Source organism: Mobula birostris, chromosome X (genome assembly GCF_030028105.1).
Source record: "Mobula birostris isolate sMobBir1 chromosome X, sMobBir1.hap1, whole genome shotgun sequence".
NCBI classification, from domain to species: Eukaryota; Metazoa; Chordata; class Chondrichthyes; order Myliobatiformes; family Myliobatidae; genus Mobula; species Mobula birostris.
Window position 1 is genome coordinate 36,859,620 of NC_092402.1, and position 23,135 is coordinate 36,882,754.

Sequence of the window (23,135 nt, forward strand, 5' to 3'; positions counted from 1 at the left end):
AATTCCACATCCTATTCCCATTCTGACATGTCCATCCACGGCCTCCTCTACTGTAAAGATGAAGCCACACTCAGGTTGGAGGAACAACACCTTATATTCCGTCTGGGTAGCCTCCAACCTGATGGCATGAACATCGACTTCTCTAACTTCCGCTAAGGCCCCACCTCCCCCTCGTACCCCATCTGTTACTCATTTTTATGCACACATTCTTTCCCTCACTCTCCTTTTTCTCCCTCTGAATATACCTCTTGCCCATCCTCTGGGTCCCCCCCCTTGTCTTTCTTCCCCGACCTCCTGTCCCATGATCCTCTCGTATCCCCTTTTGCCAATCACCTGTCCAGCTCTTGGCTCCATCCCTCCCCCTCCTGTCTTCTCCTATCATTTTGGATCTCCCCCTCCCCCTCCAACTTTCAAATCCCTTACTCACTCTTCCTTCAGTTAGTCCTGACGAAGGGTTTCGGCCTGTAACGTCGACTGTACCTCTTCCTAGAGATGCTGCCTGGCCTGCTGCGTTCACCAGCAACTTTGATGTGTGTTGCTTGAATTTCCAGCATCTGCAGAATTCCTGTTGTTTGTGGTTAAATAAAAATGAGGCTGCCTACAAGAAGGTCAGAGCCGTCTCTGTTTCCTAAGGAGACTGAGGTCCTTTAACATCTGCCGGACGATGCTGAGGATGTTCTACGAGTCTGTGGTGGCCAGTTCGATCATGTTTGCTGTTGTGTGCTGGGGCAGCAGGCTGAGGGTGGCAGACACCAACAGAATCAACAAACTCATTCGTAAGGCCAGTGATGTTGTGGGGATGGAACTTGACTCTCTCACAGTGGTGTCCAAAAAGAGGATGCTGTCTAATTTGTATGCCATCTTGGTCAATGTCTCCCATCCACTACATAATGTACTGGGTGGGCACAGGAGTACATTCAGCCAGAGACTCATTCCTCCAAGATGCAGCACAGAGTGTCATTCCAGCCTGTGGCCATCAAACTTTACAACTCCTCCCTTGGAGGGTCAGACACCCTGAGCCAATAGGCTGGTCCTGGACTTATTTCATAATTTACTAGCATAATTTACATATTACTATTTAACTATTTGTTACTATTCTATTACTATTTATTATTTATGGTGCAACTGTAACAAAAACCAATTTCCTCCGGGATCAATAAAGTATGACTATTGAAGAGTCTCGGCCCAAAGTGTCACCTCTTGTCCGCATTAAATTCCACCTGCCACTTTCCACCCTATTTTTCTAGCTGGTCCAGATCCCTCTGGCTGCTTTGACAGCCTTCTGCACCAAACCTCGGTTTTATCTGGAAATTTGCTGATCCAGTTTACCACAATACCATCCAGATTGTTGATATATAGAACAATGGACCCGGCCCTCCACTAGTCACAGGCCTCCAATCAGAGAGGCAACCATCTACTCTCTGCATTTTCCCATGAAGCCAATGCTGAATCCAATTTACTACTTCAATCTGAATGCAAAGTGACTGACATTCGTGACCAACTTCCATTGTGGAACCTTTTCAAAGACCATGTAGACAACATCCACTGCCTTTCCTTCATCCATTCAAGTCCTCGTTGAGGGGTCAGCAGTGGAAAGTGAAAGTGGTTTCATGTTCCTGGGTGTTAACATCTTAAAAAATCTATTCCAGGCCCAACATACCAATGCAATTGCAAAGAAGGCAAACCAACAGTTAAATTTCATTGAAATTTGAGATTTAATATGTTACCAAAGATTCTAGCATACTTCTACAGATGCACAATGGAGAGCATTCTCACTGGTTGCATCACTGTCCAGTGCACAGGATGAGAAAAATCTGGAGAGAGTTGTAGACTCATCATGGGTATTAGCCTCCCTATCATCAAGGACATCTTTAAAAGGCAATACCTCAAGAAAGCACCATCCATCATGAAGAATCCTTACCACTCAGGACATGCCGTCTTCTCATTGCTTACCACCAAGGAGCTACAGGAGCACACTCAATGCTGTAAGAGCAGCTTCTTCCCCTCTGCCATCAGATTTCTGAATGGTCCATGAGAACAACCTCACTATTTTGCTCTCTCTTTACACTGTTTATATTTTATATTGTAATTTACAGTAATTTTTATGTATTGCATGGTACTACTGAAAAAACAGATTTCACACATACATCAATGATAATAAACCCAATTCTGACTCTGATCAAGTCAGACCCTTATCCCTTGATTTTAAACTGCAACCATCTAACTTTAACCACAGACAGTGCACTCTCATTTCATGGTGACCAGCAACTCCATAATTAAACAAATCTTGGTATTTCAGAAATTTTTATATTCAGTATAAAAGCTAAACAACAATGCTCTACAAATAGCATTGGTTTATGATTAGTATTATTGGTTAGATTTTTTATTATTGATGGTTTCAAATCTGGTAGATGCTTAAATGTGACCATTATGTAAATTCCATGCCTGATTTCAGAATGAGGTGAAATGCCACTCTACTGTCTTTGCCATCTGCCAGGACATGCACCAAAGACACCAAACAGTATAAAGTCAAAGCTGCACTGTACTGAATCTGAACTTGCAGAGTATCATAGCCAGTCCTGATGAAGGGTCTCATCCCAAAATGTCAGCTCTTTATTCCTCTCCAGAAAGCCTGCTTGACTTGCTAAATTCCTCCAGCATTCTGTGTGCATTATCATATACATTATTAGTCTCCTTAAGGAAGAATGTTAATAACTTGGAAGCAGTTCAGAGAAGATTGACAAGGTCCTGTAATTGGGAGGAGTGGTTTTGTGAGCAATGATTGAAGTGGCAAAATGTGCACAGTTGGAGTTTACAGAGTGAGAAGTGACTGAAACATAGACTTTGAGGGGTCTTAAACAGGGTGGATGTGGACAAGGATGTTTCATATAACAGGAAAAATCTAGAATTTATATTCAAAAATAAGAAATCACTTTGGAAACAAGTAGCCTGTGTGTGTTTTTTTTTGCAAAGTATCTGGTAATCTGGTTAATTCATGAGATTTATGGCCACTTCTTTGATATCTGAGCTATTAAAGCATACTTAATGAGTTGATTCTTCACATTTAAGTTTCCAAACAACACAATTCTTGGTGAATCATTGCATATTAAATTTTACATGATTAATAATCCAAGCAGTGTGACTGGATTCTGAGAGCAAAATAAAGTTACAATTTGCACAAGATAATCTGGATGAACCATCTGTTCTGTGTACAATACAATTTGTATAGATTTGTTATGTGAAAGGTTATCATCCGTACAAAGACTCAAGAAGCCACTCTTACACTGACACACATCACAGTGACTAAATAGTAGTCCCATAGACAAAATCATCTGAGGCATTTGACCTCCCCTGTCAACGTTGGTTATCACTGAAGCAGAATTAAAACCTTAACACCGCATTCTTAAGCATTCTCCGCACATTTAAGCTTCCTTTTTGGCTTCGCTTTTTTTGATGTTCTTCCTAAGTTTCAGGATATCATAGTACAGATTACGGTGAAGAACTTCAGATGCACAAATAATGGCCCCCTGGCTGGCTCCAAGGAAACCACATGAAAATACATCCTGACCTGAAAAGATAAAGGTAAGAGGTAGTAGGACATTCACTCCTATTTCCACACTACACTGCAAGCAAATGCAAACACCAGGAATTCTGCAGATGCTGGAATTTCAAGCAACACACATCAAAGTTGCTAGTGAACGCAGCAGGCCAGGCAGCATCTCTAGGAAGAGGTACAGTCGACGTTTCAGGCCCAGACCCTTCGTCAGGACTAACTGAAGGAAGAGCTAGTAAGAGATTTGAAAGTGGGGGGGGGGGGGGGGGGGAGATCCAAAATGATAGGAGAAGACAGGAGGGGGAGGGATGGAGCCAAGAGCTGGACAGGCGATTGGCAAAAGGGATATGGTGCTTCCTGCACGCATGCTGAGCTCACTGACTTCATTAACTTTGCCTCCAACTTTCACCCTGCCCTCAAGTTTACCTGGTCCATTTCCGACACCTCCCTCCCCTTTCCAGAGCTTTCTGTCTCTGTCTCTGGAGACAGCTTATCTACTGGTGTCTACTATAAGCCTACTGACACTCACAGCTATCTGGACTATTCCTCTTTTCACCCTGTCTCTTGCAAAAATGCCATCCCCTTCTCACAATTCCTCTGTCTCCGCCGCATCTGCTCTCAGGATGAGGCTTTTCATTCCGGGACAAAGGAGATGTCCTTTTTTAAAGAAAGGGGCTTCCCTTCCTCCACCATCAACTCTGCTCTCAAACGCATCTCCCCCATTTCACGTACATCTGCTCTCACTCCATCCTCCCGCCACCCCACTAGGAATAGGGTTCCCCTTGTCCTCACCTACCACCCCACCAGCCTCCGGGTCCAACATATTATTCTCCGTAACTTCTGCCACCTCCAACGGGATCCCACCACTAAGCACATCTTTCCCTCCCCCCGTCTATCTGCTTTCCGCAGGGATCGCTCCCTACACAACTCCCTTGTCCATTGCGTCCCCCCCATCCCTCCCCACCGATCTCCCTCCCGGCACTTGTCCTTGTAAGCGGAACAAGTGCTACACATGCCCTTACACTTCCTCCCTTACCACCATTCAGGGCCCCAAACAGTCCTTCCAGGTGAGGCGACACTTCACCTGTGAGTTGGCTGGGGTGATACACTGCGTCCGGTGCTGCTGATGCGGCCTTCTATATAATGGTGAGACCCGACGCAGACTGGGAGACCGTTTCGCTGAACACCTATGCTCTGTCCACCAGAGAAAGCAGGATCTCCCAGTGGCTACACATTTTAATTCCACATCCCATTCCCATTCTGATATGTCTATCCACGGCCTCCTCTACTGTAAAGATGAAGCCACACTCAGGTTGGAGGAACAACACCTTATATTCCATCTGGATAGCCTCCAACCTGATGGCATGAACATTGACTTCTCTAACTTCTGCTAATGCCCCACCTCCCCCTCGTACCCCATCTGTTATTTAAATACACACATTCTTTTTCTCTCTCTGTCCCTCTGACTATACCCCTTGCCCATCCTCTGGGTTTTCCCCCCCTCCCCCTTGTCTTTCTCCCTGGGCCTCCTGTCCCATGATCCTCTCATGTCCCTTTTGCCAATCAACTGTCCAGTTCTTGGCTCCATCCCTCCCCCTCCTGTCTTCTCCTATCATTTTGGATCTCCCCCTCCCCTCCCACTTTCAAATCTCTTACTAGCTCTTCCTTCAGTTAGTTCTGACGAAGGGTCTCGGCCTGAAACGTCAATTGTACCTCTTCCTAGAGATGCTGCCTGGCCTGCTGCGTTCACCAGCAACTTTGATGTGTGTTACTGCAAAAAAACCATTGTTTTTAAGTGGTTGTTTTAAAATTGAGAAGTTGGACAAAAACCAGCAAAATACTGCATTGCAACACAATTCTATCACTCTGAACTACTTTGACAGTCTGACTAAAAAGTATTTTATTTATTCATTCACAGATCTCATTGACGATGCCAGTATTTATTGTCTGTCCACTTATTGTCTGAACTGAGTGTCTTGTTCAGCTATCAACCACTGAGGGGCAATTTGTGGTCAACCATATTGCTCGACCTAGTGTCACACTTCAAACAGCACATTTCAAAGATAGCAGATTTCATTGTCAGTCTGTCAGCTTTGTGATCAACACTAATGATAGCAGCTTTCTTATTCATGCTTTATTTAGTTGCTCATCCTTATTTTATCTGTAAACTCTCCTCTCCAGATCTATGGATACTGTTCCAGTAACTTAACCACTGGGTCCAACTTCCAACTATTTGTTTCTTAAATTATACAAAACTTCTACATTTGTATATGTTGTTTATATCCAATATATTATAGGGCATATGTTCAAAGGCATGTTTTGCACAATTCATTAATGATAATTGGCTTCATCAAGGAAGGAGTTGTAAGTTTGCGGATGATACGAAAATAGGTGGAGGGGTAGGTAGTGCTGAGGAAGCAATGCGATTGCAGCAGGGCTTTGACAAATTGGAAGGGTAGGCAAAAAAGTGGCAGATGGAATACAGTGTTGGGAAATGTACGATAATGCATTTGGTAGAAGGAACAATGGTGAAAACTATTATCTAAATGGGGAGAAAATTCAAACATCAGAGGGACCTAGGAGGCCTTGTGCAAGACCCCCAGAGGGTTAATTTACAGGTTGAGTCTGTGGTAAAGAAGGAAAATGCAATGTTGGCATTCATTTCAAGGGGAAAAGAATATTAAAACAAGGAGATAATGCTGAAGCTTTATGAGACACTAGTCAGGCCACACTTGGAATATTGTCAACAGTTTTGGGCCCCTTATCTCAGAAAGGATGTACTGTTATTGGAGTGTGTCCAGAGGAGGTTCACGAGGATGATTCTGGGAATGAAGGGGTTAACATATGAGGAACGTTTGGCAGCTTTGGGACTGTACTCACTGGAATTTAGAAGAATGGGGGGGGGGAGGAGGAATCTCACTGAAACCTACCGAATGTTGAAAGGACTAGATAAGGTGGTTATGGAGAGGATGTTTCCTATGATGGAGGCATAAGGAACTAGAGAGCTCAGCCTCAAAATTGAGGGACATCCTTTTAAAACAGAGGTAAGGATGGATTTTTTTTTAAGTGAGAAGAGTGGTGAAAGTCTGGAGTGCTCCGCCACAGACTGCAGTGGAGGCCAAGTCTGTGGGTATATTTAAATATGCTTCATGCCTAGTTGCTCAAAGCATTTCATAATGGTTGATGTTAATGCCACTGGATGATAGTCATTTAGGCAGGTTACTGTCACATTTTTTGGCACTGGAATGATGGTTGCCGCCTTGAAAAACGAGGGGACAATGGATTGTTCCAGGGAGATGTTGAACATATCCTTCAGCTGGGCTGGAGTCTTTCAGAACCTGACCTGACATTTTGTTGGGCACTGCAGCTCTATGTGGGTTGACTTTGGCCAGGGACTTCCTCACCTCAACTTCAGCCAGATGAAGTGTCTGCTCTCCTGCAGGGAGGGGTGCCTTCCTCACCAGCACTTTGTTCTGAGTATCAAACCAGGTGAAGAAGACATTCAGCCTCTCAGAGAGTGAAGCATTCTGGTCACTGACACGCAGGGTAGTCTGCAATCCTCTGAATTCCCTGCCACCTATTTCTATGTACATAATTTTCTGAAACTTCCACCATCTCCAACAGGATCCCACCACCAAGCACATCTTTCCCTTCCCCCCACTTTCTGCTTTCCACAGGGATCGCTCCCTACGTGACTCCCTTGTCCATTTGTCCCTCCCCACTGATATCCCTCCTGGCACTTATCCGTGCAAACGAAACAAGTGCTACACCTGCCCCTACATCTCCTCCCTCACTACCATTCAGGAACCTAAACAGTTCTTTTAGGTAAGGCGACACTTCACCTGCAAATCTGTTGGGGTCCTTGTAACTCTCAGTCCTTTATCACTGCAGTTGTAATTCAGCTTATCACTGGCTTGCCCCAGCCTCCTCATTTCTGAAGATGTATGCCCTCACTTTTCACTTCAGACTTGCTTTCCATTCACTGGCTCTTAGTGTGAGGTTCAATATTTTTAAGCCAATTGAAAAAATCTTACAGCTTCTATACTGAATGTTAAATTCTTTCCACTGTATGATGTGAGGTAGTATACCTGTTAAGTAAAGGTTCTTGACTGGAGTTTTTGCTCTACAGGAGGCAATGGTCTCTGGAGCGAACCGGGACAAACCATGGTTAACACCGTACATCTCTCCACGTGAAGCAGCAATGTAAAACTGATTGGTGAGTGGAGAGCCAACATTGATGAACTCAATCTAGAAAGTATTCCAACACAAAGAAGGTAAGTTAGACAAAAGCAATTGGAAAGTAGAAATGACAGCTGTAGTTTACAAGTATTTGTACTCATGACACAGATACAAAAGTTGTAGAAATTTGCAGGACAGGAGGCAACTATTTGGCCCATTGCATCAATGCTGCATGCAAGGATACTTAGTTAACCCCATTTCCATGTTCTTGGTCCATAGACTAGCATGTTATGGCTCATCCAAGTACATAATGTACAAAATACAATATTGATCTCAATCAGCTTTTCAGCCAGCATTCCAGAGGCTTGCCATTCAATGAGTGGATCAAGTTTTTTTCCTCAATCATCTTGAACCTATCTACCAATTAACTTAAGTCCCTGATGAAGGGTCTCAGCTCGAAAAGTCAACTGCTTATTCATTTCCATAGATCCTGCCTAACCTGCTGAGTTCCTCTAGCATTTTGTGTGTGTGTTGCTCAGGATTTCCAGCATCTGCAGAAGCTCTTTTTACAGTATTTATAATTAACTTCTCTGCTAACAATAAATTTCCTTGGATAAGCCATTTATTTCTCACTCTCAATTAAATATCACCAAAAAAATCCCATCCTAGGATGTTTCTTCTCTTAACTGTTAATCCTTCAATTTATCTTACTGTAGAATAAACTAATAATTTTTACCCTTGCAACATATCTATGAAAAGCAACTTTCACCATTTAATATTTTATCATTGCAAATACAAAATAGTTTGCGATTATATGATACAAAGCAAGCATACCTTGTCTTTGAGTTGTGAAAAGTACTCAGTAGTTTGGTCAATCAAATTTCTGGCAATATCCATCTTTAAATTTTCATAGTCTTCTCCTCGCTTCTTCACACGTTTATCTTCCCATTTTTCAAACCACTCATAACGTACTATGGTAATTATAACCATACTGGATTTGCCTTTAAATACAAAAGTAGCTTTTTTGATTGTGTTTTTCTCATTTTAAAATTAGCAGAATTGTCCTTGGTGATAGTATTGTGCTTTTGAAACTTAAAGACTTGAATGCCCAAAGACATGGTCGTAACTGACAAGCTCAGTCCTTCCCCAGGGTGGTGAAGTTACTCCAGTGTGAACTTCTCAAGTTATGTTTATGGTAAGGGGAACATGATATGTACTTTAATGTAGCTTGGAATAGGATGGTTGCTGGTCATTCCTCAATTGTGTCTTGGTGACATATGCTTCCATACATTCCAATCTGAACACCTAGTCACTTTTCAATGTGAGCAGCAGGTATGCAGAGTTGTTAATTATCACTGCATCTGAATCTATTCTTGGTTTCATCCTAAATCACCCAATGGCATCCATATATAATAACAGAAACCCTGGCAAGAATGGCTCACATTCCCTTTCCAGCTTAAGTAATATTATATATAGGGCTCCTGATGCCAGAGAGCGATCACCTAATCTTGTGAACAAGACATCAAACCAAAAGTCTTCAGATGCATGCAATACACATCAAAGTTGCTGGTGAACGCAGCAGGCCAAGCAGCATCTCTAGGAAGAGGTACAGTCGACGTTTCGGGCCGAGACCCTTCGTCAGGACTAACCGAAAGAAGAGCTAGTAAGAGATTTGAAAGTAGGAGGGAGAGGGGAAGATCCAAAATGATAGGAGAAGACAGTAAGGGGAGGGATGGAGCCAAGAACTGGACAGTTGATTGGCAAAAGGGATATCAGAGGATCATGGAACAGGAGGCCCAGGGAGAAAGAAAGGGGGAGGGGGGGAGAAAAACCCAGAGGATGGGCAAGGTATATAGTGAGGGACAGAGGGAGAAAAAGGAGAGAGAGAGGAAAAGAATGTGTGTATATAAATAAATAACGGATGGGGTACGAGGAGGAGGTGGGGCATTAGCGGAAGTTTGAGAAGTCAATGTTCATGCCATCAGGTTAGAGGCTACCCAGACGGAATATAAGGTGTTGTTCCTCCAACCTGAGTGTGGCTTCATCTTTACAGTAGAGGAGGCTGTGGTTAGACATATCAGAATGGGAATGGGACGTGGAATTAAAATGTGTGGCCACTGGGAGATCCTGCTTTCTCTGGCGGACAGAGCGTAGGTGTTCAGCGAAACGATCTCCAAGTCTGCGTCGGGTCTCGCCAATATATAGAAGGCCACATCGGGAGCACTGGACGCAGTATATCACCCCAGCCGACTCACAGGTGAAGTGTCACCTCACCTGGAAGGACTGTCTGGGGGCCTGAATGGTGGTGAGGGAGGAAGTGTAAGGGCATGTGTAGCACTTGTTCCGCTTACACGGATAAGTGCCAGGAGGGAGATCGGTGGGGAGGGATGGGGGGAACGTATGGACAAGGGAGTCGCAGAGGGAGCGATCCCTGCGGAAAGCGGGGGGGAGGGAAAGATGTGCTTAGAGGTGGGATCCCATTGGAAGTGGCGGAAGTTATGGAGAATTATATGTTGGACCCGGAGGCTGGTGGGGTGGTAGGTGAGGACAAGGGGAACCCTATTCCTAGTGGAGTGGTAGGAGGATGGAGTGAGAGCAGATGTGTGTGAAATGGGGGAGATGCGTTTAAGAGCAGAGTTGATAGTGGAGGAAGGGAAGCCCCTTTCTTTAAAAAAGGAGGACATCTCCCTCGTCCTGGAATGAAAAGCCTCATCCTGAGAGCAGATGCGGCGGAGACGGAGGAATTGCGAGAAGGGGATAGCGTTTTTGCAAGAGACAGGGTGAGAAGAGGAATAGTCCAGATAGCTGTGAGAGTCGGTAGGCTTATAGTAGACATCAGTAGATAAGCTGTCTCCAGAGATAGAGACAGAGACAGAAAGATCTAGAAAGGGGAGGGAGGTGTCAGAAATGGACCAGGTAAACTTGAGGGCAGGGTGAAAGTTGGAGGCAAAGTTAATGAAGTCAACCAGCGCCGGCTCCAACACCTCAGGGCATATTCAAAACCCGGACTCCAGCAACCACCATGGACACCTTCAAAGCGATTGTGCAACCACCAACTGCAACTCCAGCCTTGAACTCCAGGCCAGGTCTTTATGTGCCTGTATTGTGACTCCCGACTCCCCTTCCCCCACCACCACTCTGCAACCCCGTCTCCCTCAGATCCAATTGTCAGCTCCTGGATACTCAGAGGCTCCATCTTCCTCTCACTCCAACCCTCCCCTCTCCACTGACACCCCCAGCCTCCCCCCTCCTCTGATCCCAGCTCTCGTCCATGCCGGGTCTTTACCATCCCCTCAGACCTTCAACTCTCTGAGGCAGAACGCTCTGTCCTCAGTAAGGGCCTCACCTTTGTCCCCCTTCGCCCACACCTCAGCGAGTTCCGCGTTCGCCATGACGCAGAACTCTTCTTCCGCCGTCTCTGTCTCCGAGCCTACTTCTTCGGCAAGGACTCTCCCACCCCCACCGATGACCCCTTCTCCCATCTTCAACCCTCCTCCTCTTCATGGACACCCTGCTCTGGTCTTCCACCTGCTCTGGATCTCTTTATTGCTAACTGCTGACGGGACATCAACTGTCTCGACTTCACCACACCCTGTTCCCATTCCAACCTCACTCCTTCGGAACACTCTGCTCTCCACGCCCTCTGCACTAATCCTAACCTTACTATAAAACCCGCCGATAAGGAGGGTGCTGTTTTAGTCTGGCGTACTGACCTCTACCTTGCCGAGGCTCAGCGACAACTCGCGGATACCTCCTCTTATTTACCCCTCGATCGTGACCCCACTAAGGAGCACCAGGCCATTGTCTCCCACACCATCACCGACTTTATCCACTCAGGAGATCTCCCATCCACTGCTACCAACCTTATAGTTCCCACACCCCGCACTTCCCGTTTCTACCTCCTACCCAAGATCCACAAACCTGCCTGTCGTGGCAGACCTATTGTCTCAGCTTGCTCCTGCCCCACCAAACTCATTTCTGCATACCTCAGCAAGGTTTTATACCCCCCCCCTTGTTCAATCCCTTCTTACCTACGTTTTCACGCTCTTCAACTTTTCGATGATTTTAAGTTCCCTGGATCCCACCGCTTTATTTTCACCATGGATGTCCAGTCCCTATATACTTCCATCCCCCACCAGGAAGGTCTCAAAGCTCTCTGCTTCTTTTTGGATTCAATACCTAATCAGTTCCCCTCTACCACCACTCTGCTCCGTCTAGCGAAATTAGTCCTTACTCTTAATAATTTCTCCTTTGGCTCCTCCCACTTCCTCCAAACTGAAGGTGTAGCTGTGGGCACCCGTATGGGTCCTAGCTATGCCTGCCTTTTTGTTGGCTTTGTGGAACAATCTATGTTCCAAACCTATTCTGGTATCTGTCCCCCACTTTTCCTTCGCTACATCGATGACTGCATTGGCACTGCTTCCTGCACGCATGCTGAGCTCGTTGACTTCATTAACTTTGCCTCCAACTTTCACCCTGCCCTCAAGTTTACCTGGTCCATTTCCGACACCTCCCCCCCCCCTTCTAGATCTTTCTGTCTCTATCTCTGGAGACAGCTTATTTACTGATGTCTACTATAGGCCTACTGACTTTCACAGCTATCTGGACTATTCCTCTTCTCACCGTCTCTTGCAAAAATGCCATCCCCTTCTCGCAATTCCTCCGTCTCCGCCGCATCTGCTCTCAGGATGAGGCTTTTCATTCCAGGACGAAGGAGATGTCCTCCTTTTTTAAAGAAAGGGGCTTCCCTTCCTCCACCATCAACTCTGCTCTCAAACGCATCTCCCCCATTTCACGCACATCTGCTCTCACTCCATCCTCCTGCCACCCCACTTGGAATAGGGTTCCCCTGGTCCCCACCTACCACCCCACCAGCCTCCGGTCCAACATGTTATTGTCCGTAACTTCCGCCACCTCCAAAAGGATCCCACCACTAAGCACATCTTTCCCTCCCCCTCTCTCTGCTGTCTGTAGGGGTCGCTCCCTATGTGACTCCCTTGTCCATTCGTCCCCCCTATCCCTCCGCACCGATCTCCCTCCTAGCACGTATCCTTGTAAGCGGAACAAGTGTTACACATGCCCTTACACTTCCTCCCTCACCACCATTCAGGGCCCCAGACAGTCCTTCCAGGTGAGGTGACACTTCACCTGTGAGTCGGCTGGGGTGATATACTGCGTCCGGTGCTCCTGATGTGGCCTTCTATATATTGGCGAGACCCGACGCAGACTGGGAGACCGTTTTGCTGAACACCTACGCTCTGTCCTCCAGAGAAAGCAGGATCTCCCAGTGGCCACACATTTTAATTCCACATCCCATTCCCATTCTGACATGTCTATCCAAAGCCTTCTCTACTGTAAAGATGAAGCCACACTCAGGTTGGAGGAACAACACCTTATATTCCGTCTGGGTAGCCTCCAACCTGATGGCATGAACATTAACTTCTCAAACTTCCACTAATGCCCCACCTCCCCATCGTACCCCATCCGTTATATATTTATATATACACATTCTTTCTCTCTCTCTCTCCTTTTTCTCCCTCTGACTATACCCATCCTCTGGGTTTTTCTCCTCCCCTCCCCCTTTTCTTTCTCCCTGGGCCTCCTGTCCCATGACCCTCTCGTATCCCTTTTGCCAATCAACTGTCCAGCTCTTGGCTCCATTCCTCCCTCTCCTGTCTTCTCCTATCATTTTGGATCTCCCCCTCTCAAATCTCTTACTAGCTCTTCTTTCAGTTAGTCCTGACGAAGAGTCCCGGCCCAAAACGTTGACTGTACCTCTTCCTAGAGATGCTGCCTGGCCCGCTGCGTTCACCAGCAACTTTGATGTGTGTTGCTTCAATTTCCAGCATCTGCAGAATTCTTCGTGATTGCATCTTCAGATACATGTTCAACAATGTCATGCTTTCTTAGCGACCTGTTAGGGAGCGACTATAATGCAAGGTGCAATATTGGTGTAAAGCTTTTAAATCAATACCTGCTGCCAATTACCTTCAAACCTGTCATTCCAAGTAGGATCTTTAGCTGATGGAAAGGATACAAACATGATTGGACATCTTTCAGTGAAATCTTTATCCTTGAGTGAGAAGTATTTTATGAATCTGAAATAATATCAATGAAAAGTACAGCTAACAGTTTATTCATTTAACAACCTTGGAATCTGCATAGCAGATTGTAATTTAATAATCTACAAACGTTTGTAGAAGAAAATTCTTTTTATCTGTCAGATTCTCAGAATAGTTAAAACATTACATTCAATAACCTTTGATATGTAGCCAGTTACTAAGTCATCCCCAAGAGGTCCCCCATTGTGCCTGCTCCTAATGCAGATAATTGGGAAATCAGGGTCACAGGGACTGAAATGGCCATACAACCATCGAATGTTCATTGATATCATTGCAGATCTGTTTCTGTCATTCTCCTTGCATAACAGAAATGCCAGTCCTGAAAAATTCTGAGCAATTTGCACAAAGATGGCATGGTAGCAAAAGGACAGCACAGTAGCGTAATGGTCAGTGCAATACTTTACAGCACCAGCTGTAAGCTCGGGGTTCGATTCCCACTGCTCTCTGTAAGCAGTTTGCATATTCTCCCCATGACCACATGGGTTTCCGCCAGGTGCTCCTGGACCCTTCCACATTGCAAAGATGTACGGTTAGGGTCAGCAAGTTGTGGGCATGCTATGTTGGCGCTAGAAGCAAAGCAACACTTGCCCAGCACAATTCTCACATTTGATTGGTCATAAATGATGTATTTTACTATATGCTTTGACATACATATAAAGTTAACCTTTATCATTATTTCTGGTTCTCAGTAAGTTTGTGGTTTTACATAGTGGATTTCTCAGAGCCACCTCCATATTCTACCCATTGCTAACAGTTCTCAGTTAATTGTGGGGGCTGAGTGTGTTGGATTTTACAACCTAAAACACTGGCAGTTTTGTCTATGAGTTGTGCCACCTGTCTGGCATTATTTTGATTAACAGTGTGTGAGAACAATGGGAGGTGGCTGGGTGGGGAATTGTAGAAAAGAAACCAAATGTTGGTCCCAAATCTTGACAGACTCCAACTGCAATACCATGGTGACAAGTACCTTCAGTGGCCTTTGTACATAACAGAAAAGAAGGTGGTAGATGTTGCCTGGAATGGAGGCTTTACTTAAGGTTAAGTAAACTAATACAAGTCCATAAAACAAAGGAGCGCAGACTGAGGCCATTTGGCCATCAAGCCAGCTTTGCCATTGCATCATGGCTGATTTATTATCTCTCTCAACTCCACTCTCACATCTTTTCGTTGCAACCTTTGACACCCTTACTAATCAAGAACCTATCAATCTCTCTTTAAATATTCCCAATGACTTGGCCTCCACAATCACCTGTGGCAATGAAGTCCAGATTCACCATGCTGTGGCTAAAGAAATTCCTCATCTCTGTTCTAAATGAACATCCTTCTATTCTGAGCTGTGCCCTCTGGTCCCAGACTCCCCCACTACATGCAACATCCTCTCCATATCCAATCTATCTAGGCCTTTCAATATTTGATAGGTTTCAATGAGATTCCCCCTCATTCTTCTAAACTCCAGCGAGTACAGGCCTGGAGCCATCAAATGCTCCTCACACATTAACCCTTTCATTCCTGGGATCACTCTTATGAACCTGTTGCTGTGGACAAATGTGAATCGACATGTTTTAATCAGATCTTTGTGTTTCTTGTTTATCTGTACAACTTTCACCCATGTGATTATTTTTTTTTCATACGTCTTTAAATTTCTAATTTTTCATCAATGGACGCTGAAATTATTTGGATGTGGAATTGAAACTAGTTTGTCTTTAGTTCAGGGAATGGTTGATGTGTCAGTATGTGTAAAGGCAAATTCACCAAGGGTTAGGTTGTGATTATACGGGCAATGGGAAAAATGTCCCTCTAGTGTCTGTAGTTCTTGTATATGAGATGCCGTATCACTTCACCCTACCACTTTGTTTCTTGGCCCACATCTTCATTATCCTAGTCTCTACTTGCCTTCATTGGCATCTTGCTCCTTGTTAATTCCATTTTAGTTTCAAAATTACCAGAATGGACTCAGTCCTCCAGTGGGGCGAGAGCTTAGGCCTATGGGGATGTGTTTGGAGGGATATAGATGTTAGGGTTAGGGGTAGGGTTGGTTTGATGCAGATGCAGGCCTCCCTGATTAAATGAAAGATTATCCTCTTATACCTGCTCTGATTTTCTCAATCTAATCTACTTATTTTTGCCTTAATTATTGGGCCTAGTGTTGACATTTTGGGGAGTATGTTTTTATTTTCTAGCCCACATTTTTAGGCTTCATTTAGGGCATATGTCTGTAGTGTTTCAATCCATCTTCTCTCTGCTCTTTTTCTTTGAACCTTTGACCAGTTTTTGTTCGTTTTCAGGCCCAGGATTTCCACAGAAAAAATTCCATGGTGCAGGAAGTCTCTGCTAACTAGTCTGTTCTGGTTTTGTCTAGTAATATTACTAAGATGCCCTGTGAGCCTTTGTTACCTGTCACCCCTATGCATATAATGAGAGATTGTTTACACTGAATTACATATAGCAGGTTCTGCTATTCACGAGTTATTCTCTGCTCTATCTGAGCCCACTTTCCAGTAGCTCTTTAAGATTCTAAGGTATTTGCATGTCCTGCAGCTTCTGACCCTACAGTTTGGTACTAACTAGTATGTCCCTTAAGTTTTTACCCCTCTTGAATGCTGAAGCTATAGAACATTAACCCAATACCCCCTCCTTCTGCTTTGACTTCCTCAAAACGGGTTTTGACTGCCCTGTGGATATTCTCCGCCATCTGCCTGTATCCTGTTATGAGTGTTAGTCTCCTTGCTATATTGTTCTGTGGTCTAGGATTTGTGGCACTTTTAAACATGTCAAATCTGACTTTTTGAAGTTTTCATCCACTGTAGCCCCGTGTCTAAGTGCAGTGAAGATGATGGTAGTGGCCTGGTGGAAGTCCTCAGCCCTGGTGCAATTGAGGTGAAACCGGGTCAGCTGTACTTTGACAAAGCCTCTGAAAGTGTTTGGGATGGTGGCTACTTGTACACAGAAGGGTGTAGGTGTCTGTGGTTTTTAAAAAAAAAAAAATAAAAAAAATAAATACTTTGGTGGCTAGTTTCTGGCTACAGTTTAAGTACCATGCTGTCCAGGAAATCCATACTCTTCCTGCTTGTTGTGGCCTTAACTTTAATGGATGGGTCATGAGTGTCCAGGATTCGAATGAATTCTTCCAATTCTGACTCAGAATGTGTTCACACACCCCAGATATTGTTCAAGTATCTGTACAGGCATATGGGTTTTTTTCCCAGGCACTTTGGATAAGCTGTTTTCTCCCGCTTTGCCATGCATATATTGGCAAAGCTGGAGCAAACTTCTTCCCCATTGCCATGCCCTTGACTTGAAAGTAGAATTCATCATTGACTTCAAAATTATTCTTTGCCAGGCTGACGTAAAGAAGTTTTACCGAGGCTTCGTCTAGTCTCTCTGGATGAGGGTTTTCCTGTCTGAAAGTCTATACACCAATATAGAAGCAATGTCCACGGTGAAAAGTATAGCCTCCAGGGGCACTGACATAGAATTGACTAGCTGGATGAAATGGCAAGTGCCTTTGATGTAGCTGGGGTGTTTTTGCCATAGCTGGTTAAGGAAAGCATCCATGTACTTAGCTATCCTGTATGATTCACTGCCACAGTCTGAGGAGATAGGCTTGCCAGGAGGTATTCTCCAGGAATGGTCCACAAGTCTGAGTTCCTGTGTATTTTGGGCAGAATATGCAACCTTCTTGCCCGTGGCTGTGTACCTGTCAGATACTCCACTGTTCTTCCTTGAGATAGTTAGCCCTCCTCAGTTCTTCCAAAATGTTCTTAATTTTCTCCTGTGTTTTCTCGTACATGGGTTCTGGTAGTTAATTGTAGAGTTCTGTGTTGTTTAATTGTCTGTGTGCCTCAAACAGGTATTGTTGCCTCTACTGCTCCCTTTATCTGCTGGTTTGATAACAATCTCATTTCCTTTAAGCTCTTTCAGGGCTGCTCTGCCTTTCCTAGTTAGATTAGGTTTATCGCAAATACACCAAGGTTTAGGGTTAGCTTTCTGTCCAGTTTCTCTCCACTCTTGGCTTGGCAACTTTAGCTGAATTCATCATGATTGCACAGTTGAAAGTGAAGTTCAAGCTTATTGTCATTCAAACATACGCATGTATACAGCTAAATGAAACACAATTCCTCTGGGACCAAGGTGCAAAACAGAGTGCCTATAGTCATACACAGCACATAGTCACAAAATAACATCAAGTCCCTGGCAGGCATGGCCTGAAATTGACAAAATGTAAGGTATATGTTTATGTAAGGCAATGTTACTGACACTATTATAATAAAACAAGCAGTATAAATATGTGAAACAGCAGCAATAAAAGATGAAAAGTGAAAAGTGACCAGTGCAGGATGAGAGTGTGTCTGTGAGTTGGGGAGTTGGGAGCAGGGGCAGTGTGTAAAGAAGCTGTTACCCAGCCTGACAGTTCTGGTTCCTATGACGCAGTACCTTCAGAGAGATTCCATCCATTGTACCACTAACTTTTCCTTGCATTCAATATTATTATAACCAATAAATGAAAGTCTTCAAAGAAAATTGGAAACAAATTATAGTAACGAATCAATAATTTTCCTCCCAGTTACTCACAGCATGACCAGATTGAAATACTGTATATAAACCATTTGAGATTCCAGGTCATTCCAAGAATATCAGCAATACTTCCTCATACATGCTTAGTATCATAATAAAGTAAGCCAAAGTCAGCATGGTTTCCTTAAGGGCACTGCCTCAGAACTGAAGGATGTCCTTTTGGAACAGAAATGAGGAAGAATTTCTTTAGCCAGTGGTGAATCTGTGGAATTCACTGCCACAGATGGTTGAAGAGGCCAAGTCATTGAGTATATTTGAATCGGAGATTGACAGGTTCTTGATTAGCCAGGGTGTCAAAGGTTACAAAAAGGCAGGAGAATGGGGTTAAGAGGGATAGCCATGATGGAATAGCAGTGCAGTCTTGGTAGGCCAAATGGGTTAGTTCTACCCCTACGTATTATAGTTTTATGGTTTATATTTGTGAACCACATTCATGTTATTTCACAAAATTCAATCTAACGAACACAGGAGAGTTATCTACTAGAAGTTTTGTCATCATTTAAAGCACTAGATTGACTTACAGCTCATCAATATTATTCTCCTTAAAGAACCAGTAATTTGCTGCTTTCAACCCCAACTCTTCTGTAGTACCATTAAGGCCAACAAATATGCTTAATCCTGCCACTCCATGCTGTAGCGAGCTCAGCAGTGCCTGGATTGCTGTGGGGCCAACAGAAAGATTAATTACCATCAAATCTGCCGACCACTGAAGGAATTATTTTCATGCTCCCAGATATTATTGGCAAGTGTAACAGGCTTTTTTTTTCCCCGTTGTCTTGATCTGAAATGCCATCAAAACAACAGTAAATTATTAAAAAACCACTGTGAGTTCCTCAGAAATGACCAAGATGGAGCTCAGCTGGAACAAGGTAAATGAAAAATAATGGTTGCTGTAACTATCATTGCACATCATTAGGGACTTCCACTGAGAAAAACATCTACTTCCATACTTATCAGTACCAAGACGGTAGGCTTATTCAGAAAGTTAGAAGGCACGGGATCCAGGGAAGTTTGGCCAGGTGGATTCAAAATTGGCTTGCCTGCAGAAGGCAGAGGGTGGTGGTGGAGGGAGTACATTCAGATTGGAGGATTGTGACTAGTGGTGTCCCACAAGGATCTGTTCTGGGACCTCTACTTTTCGTGATTTTTATTAACGACCTGGATGTGGGGGTAGAAGGGTGGGTTGGCAAGTTTGCAGATGACACAAAGGTTGGTGGTGTTGTAGATAGTGTAGAAGATTGTCGAAGATTGCAGAGAGACATTGATAGGATGCAGAAGTGGGCTGAGAAATGGCAGATGGAGTTCAACCTGGAGAAGTGTGAGGTGGTACACTTTGGAAGGACAAACTCCAAGGCAGAGTACAAAGTAAATGGCAGGATACTTGGTAGTGTGGAGGAGCAGAGGGATCTTGGGGTACATGTCCACAGATCCCTGAAAGTTGCCTCACAGGTAGATAGGATTGTTAAGAAAGCTTATGGGGTGTTAGCTTTCATAAGTCGAGGGATAGAGTTTAAGGGTCGTGATGTAATGATGCAGCTCTATAAAACTCTGGTTAGGCCACACTTGGAGTACTGTGTCCAGTTCTGGTCACCTCACTATAGAAAGGATGTGGAAGCATTGGAAAGGGTACAGAGGCGATTTACCAGGATGCTGCCTGGTTTAGAAAGTATGCATTATGATCAGAGATTAAGGGAGCTAGGGCTTTACTCTTTGGAGAGAAGGAGGATGAGAGGAGACATGATAGAGGTGTACAAGATAATAAGAGGAATAGAAAGAGTGGATAGCCAGCGCCTCTTCCCCAGGGCACCACTGCTCAATACAAGAGGACATGGCTTTAAGGTAAGGGGTGAGAAGTTCAAGGGGGATATTAGAGGAAGGTTTTTTTACTCAGAGAGTGGTTGGTGCGTGGAATGCACTGCCTGAGTCAGTGGTGGAGGCAGATACACTAGTGAAGTTTAAGAGACTACTAGACAGGTATATGGAGGAATTTAAGGTGGGGGGGGTTATATGGGAGGCAGGGTTTGAGAGTCGGCACAACATTGTGGGCCGAAGGGCCTGTACTGTGCTGTGCTGTTCTATGTTCTATGTTAGACCTGAACCAATGTTATGCTTCACATGACTACTGGATCAAGTAAAGCCTAAAATTTCCCCACTGACTCAATGGTGCCTCATTTATCATTTCAGTAATAAAATGCGCAAAGATTAACCCCAGAAATTAAACCCACATTGTTATGAATGATTTTCCAACCTTTCCATTGCTCCCAGCTTCCTTTGACTACACCTTTCTGCCATTGGAAACATTACGTTGGTAGTTGGATAATCAATTGTCTCCTTGCTGCTAGGGATTCGGGAGATACAGAATTACATATGTGAATGTAGCAGGCGTCCATTCAAACAAAAATCGGTCTTCAATTCTTAAACTGCAAACAGTAATCAGTTTGAATTCAAAAGGGCAGCTTTGTAAAGAAACAGTACTGTCAACAAACCATAGTTGGGAGTTGGCTGCCCAAGAGATACGGTTTGCAAAGTGCTTTGACCATCAGACATCAGCCAAACAGAAGACAATGGTGGTATGCTAATATAGGCATCCATTAGTCTCCTGAGACCATGGATTTACGCCTTGGAAGGTTTCCAGAATGCAGGCCTGGGCAAGGTTGTATGGAAGACTGGCAGTTGCCCATGCTACAAATCTCCCCTCTCCACGCCACTAGGGCCGAATCAGCTTGGCACCGGTGTCGTCGCAGAGCAACGTGTAGTTAAGTGCCTTGCTCAAGGACACAACACGCTGCCTCAGCTGAGGCTCGAACAAGCGACCTTCAGATCACTAGACCGACGTCTTAACCACTTGGCCACGCGCCTACATCAAATCAAGCAATACTGTTTAAGTTATTTTGCACCATTGTTGCTGAGATCATAGAAGCTTCCAGTCCAAAGCAACACACACAAAATACTGAAGGAACTTAGCAGGTCAGAAATGAGCAAACAGCTGACGTTTCAGGTCAAGACCCTTCTTCAGCTTCCAGTCCAGGCTATTTTGGCACTTAACACATCAAACATAGTCACAGACATAGAATGCTCCTCTTGCAGGATGTGGGAAGGCAGGGAGACCTCCAGTGTCCCTGAGGACTACAACTGCAAGATGTGCATCCAGCTGCAGCTTTTAAAACTCTGCATTAAGGAGTTGGAGCTGAATGAACTCCGGATCATTCAGGAGGCTTAAGGGATGATAGATAGATAGGACACAGAGAGGTAGTACAGGACACAAGAAACTGGGTGACGAGCAGGAAGGGGCAAGGAGTTAAGGAGACAGTGCAGAGTATCCCTGTGACCATCCCCTTCAGCAACAGGTATATCACATTGGAGATTGTTTTTTTTTTGGGGTCGGGGGGAGATGACCTTACACAGTGGTCATGTCTCTGCCACTGAGTCCAGCTCTATGACTCAAAAGGGAAAGGGCACATTGTGGTGATAGGCAATTCATTAGTTAGGGGAATGGACCAGGAAATTCTGTGGGTGAGAATGAGCTTCCCAGGTGGTATGTTGCCTCCTGGGTTCCAGGGCCTGGGACATCTCAGATCAAGTAGATGAACAGAATAAGTATTTTGCATCAGTCTTCACTGTGGACAACACTAGGAGTATGGTGGAAGTTCCAGGTGTCAGGGAGCATGAAGTGAGTGAAGTCACCGTAACTAGAGAGTAGGTTCTTGGGAAACTGAAAGGTCTGTAGGTAGATAAGACACCTGGACCAGATGGCGTACACTCCAGGATCCTGAAAGAGGTGGCTGACGAGATTGTGGAGGCATTAGTAATGATAATTCAAGAATCACTAGATTCAAGACAGGAAAATTGCAAATGTCACTCCACTCTTCAAGAAGGGAGAGAGACTGAAGAAAGAAAACTACAGGCCAGTTAGTGGTTGGGAAGACGTTGGGAGTCGATTATTAAGGATGAGGTCTCATGGTGCATGATAAAATAGGACGTAGTCAGCATAGTTTCCTCAAGGGAAAATCTAGCCTGACAAATCTGTTGGAATTCTCTGAAAAAATATCAAGCAGGATAGACAAAGGAGAATCGGTTGATGCGTATACTTGGATTTTCAGAAGGCCTTTAACAAGGTGCCACACATGCGGCTACTTAACAAGCTATGAACCCATGGTATTACAGGAAAGATTCTAGCATGGATAAAGCAATGGCTGATTGGCAAGAGGCAAAGAGTGGGAACAAAGGGAGCCTTTTCTGGTTGGCTGTCAGTGACTAGTGGTGTTCCACAGGGGTCTGTGTTGGGACCGATTCTTTTTACGTTATATGTCAATGATTTGGAAGATGGAATTGATGGCTTTGTTGCAAAGTTTGCAGACGATATGAAGATACGTGGAGCAGCAGGTATTTTTGAGGAAGTAGACTACAGAAGGACTTAGATTAGGAGAATAGGCAAAGAAGTGGCAGATGGAAGAGTGTTGGGAAGTGTATGGTCATGCACCTTGGTAGAAGTGAAAGGGTTTGACTATTTCCTAAGTAGAGAGAAAATACAAAAAAAAACACGGATGTGCAAAGGGACTTGGGAGTCCTTGTGCAGGATTCTTTAAAGATTAATTTGCAGGTTGAGTCTGTGCAGATGGAAGGCAATTCCAATGTTAGCCTTCATTTCAAGAGGACTAGAACATAAAAGAATGTAATGTTGAAACTTTATAAAGCACTGGTAAGGC

General features: G+C 44.4%; 1 protein-coding gene across 1 annotated transcript in view; it reads right to left on the minus strand.

The window, feature by feature from the left end:
• Positions 1-1,696: 1,696 nt before the first annotated feature.
• The window catches only part of LOC140191349 (all-trans-retinol 13,14-reductase-like), a 46,082-nt gene continuing 24,643 nt past the window's right edge, over positions 1,697-23,135 (minus strand). Inside the window, exons 7-11 of the mRNA XM_072248663.1 lie at positions 18,951-19,089; positions 13,721-13,830; positions 8,567-8,733; positions 7,642-7,801; positions 1,697-3,568 (exon numbers count right to left, since the gene is read on the minus strand). Of these exons, the coding sequence (XP_072104764.1) occupies positions 3,423-3,568; positions 7,642-7,801; positions 8,567-8,733; positions 13,721-13,830; positions 18,951-19,089 (722 nt within the window). The 3' untranslated portion in view covers positions 1,697-3,422. The remainder of the gene's footprint in view (positions 3,569-7,641; positions 7,802-8,566; positions 8,734-13,720; positions 13,831-18,950; positions 19,090-23,135) is intronic.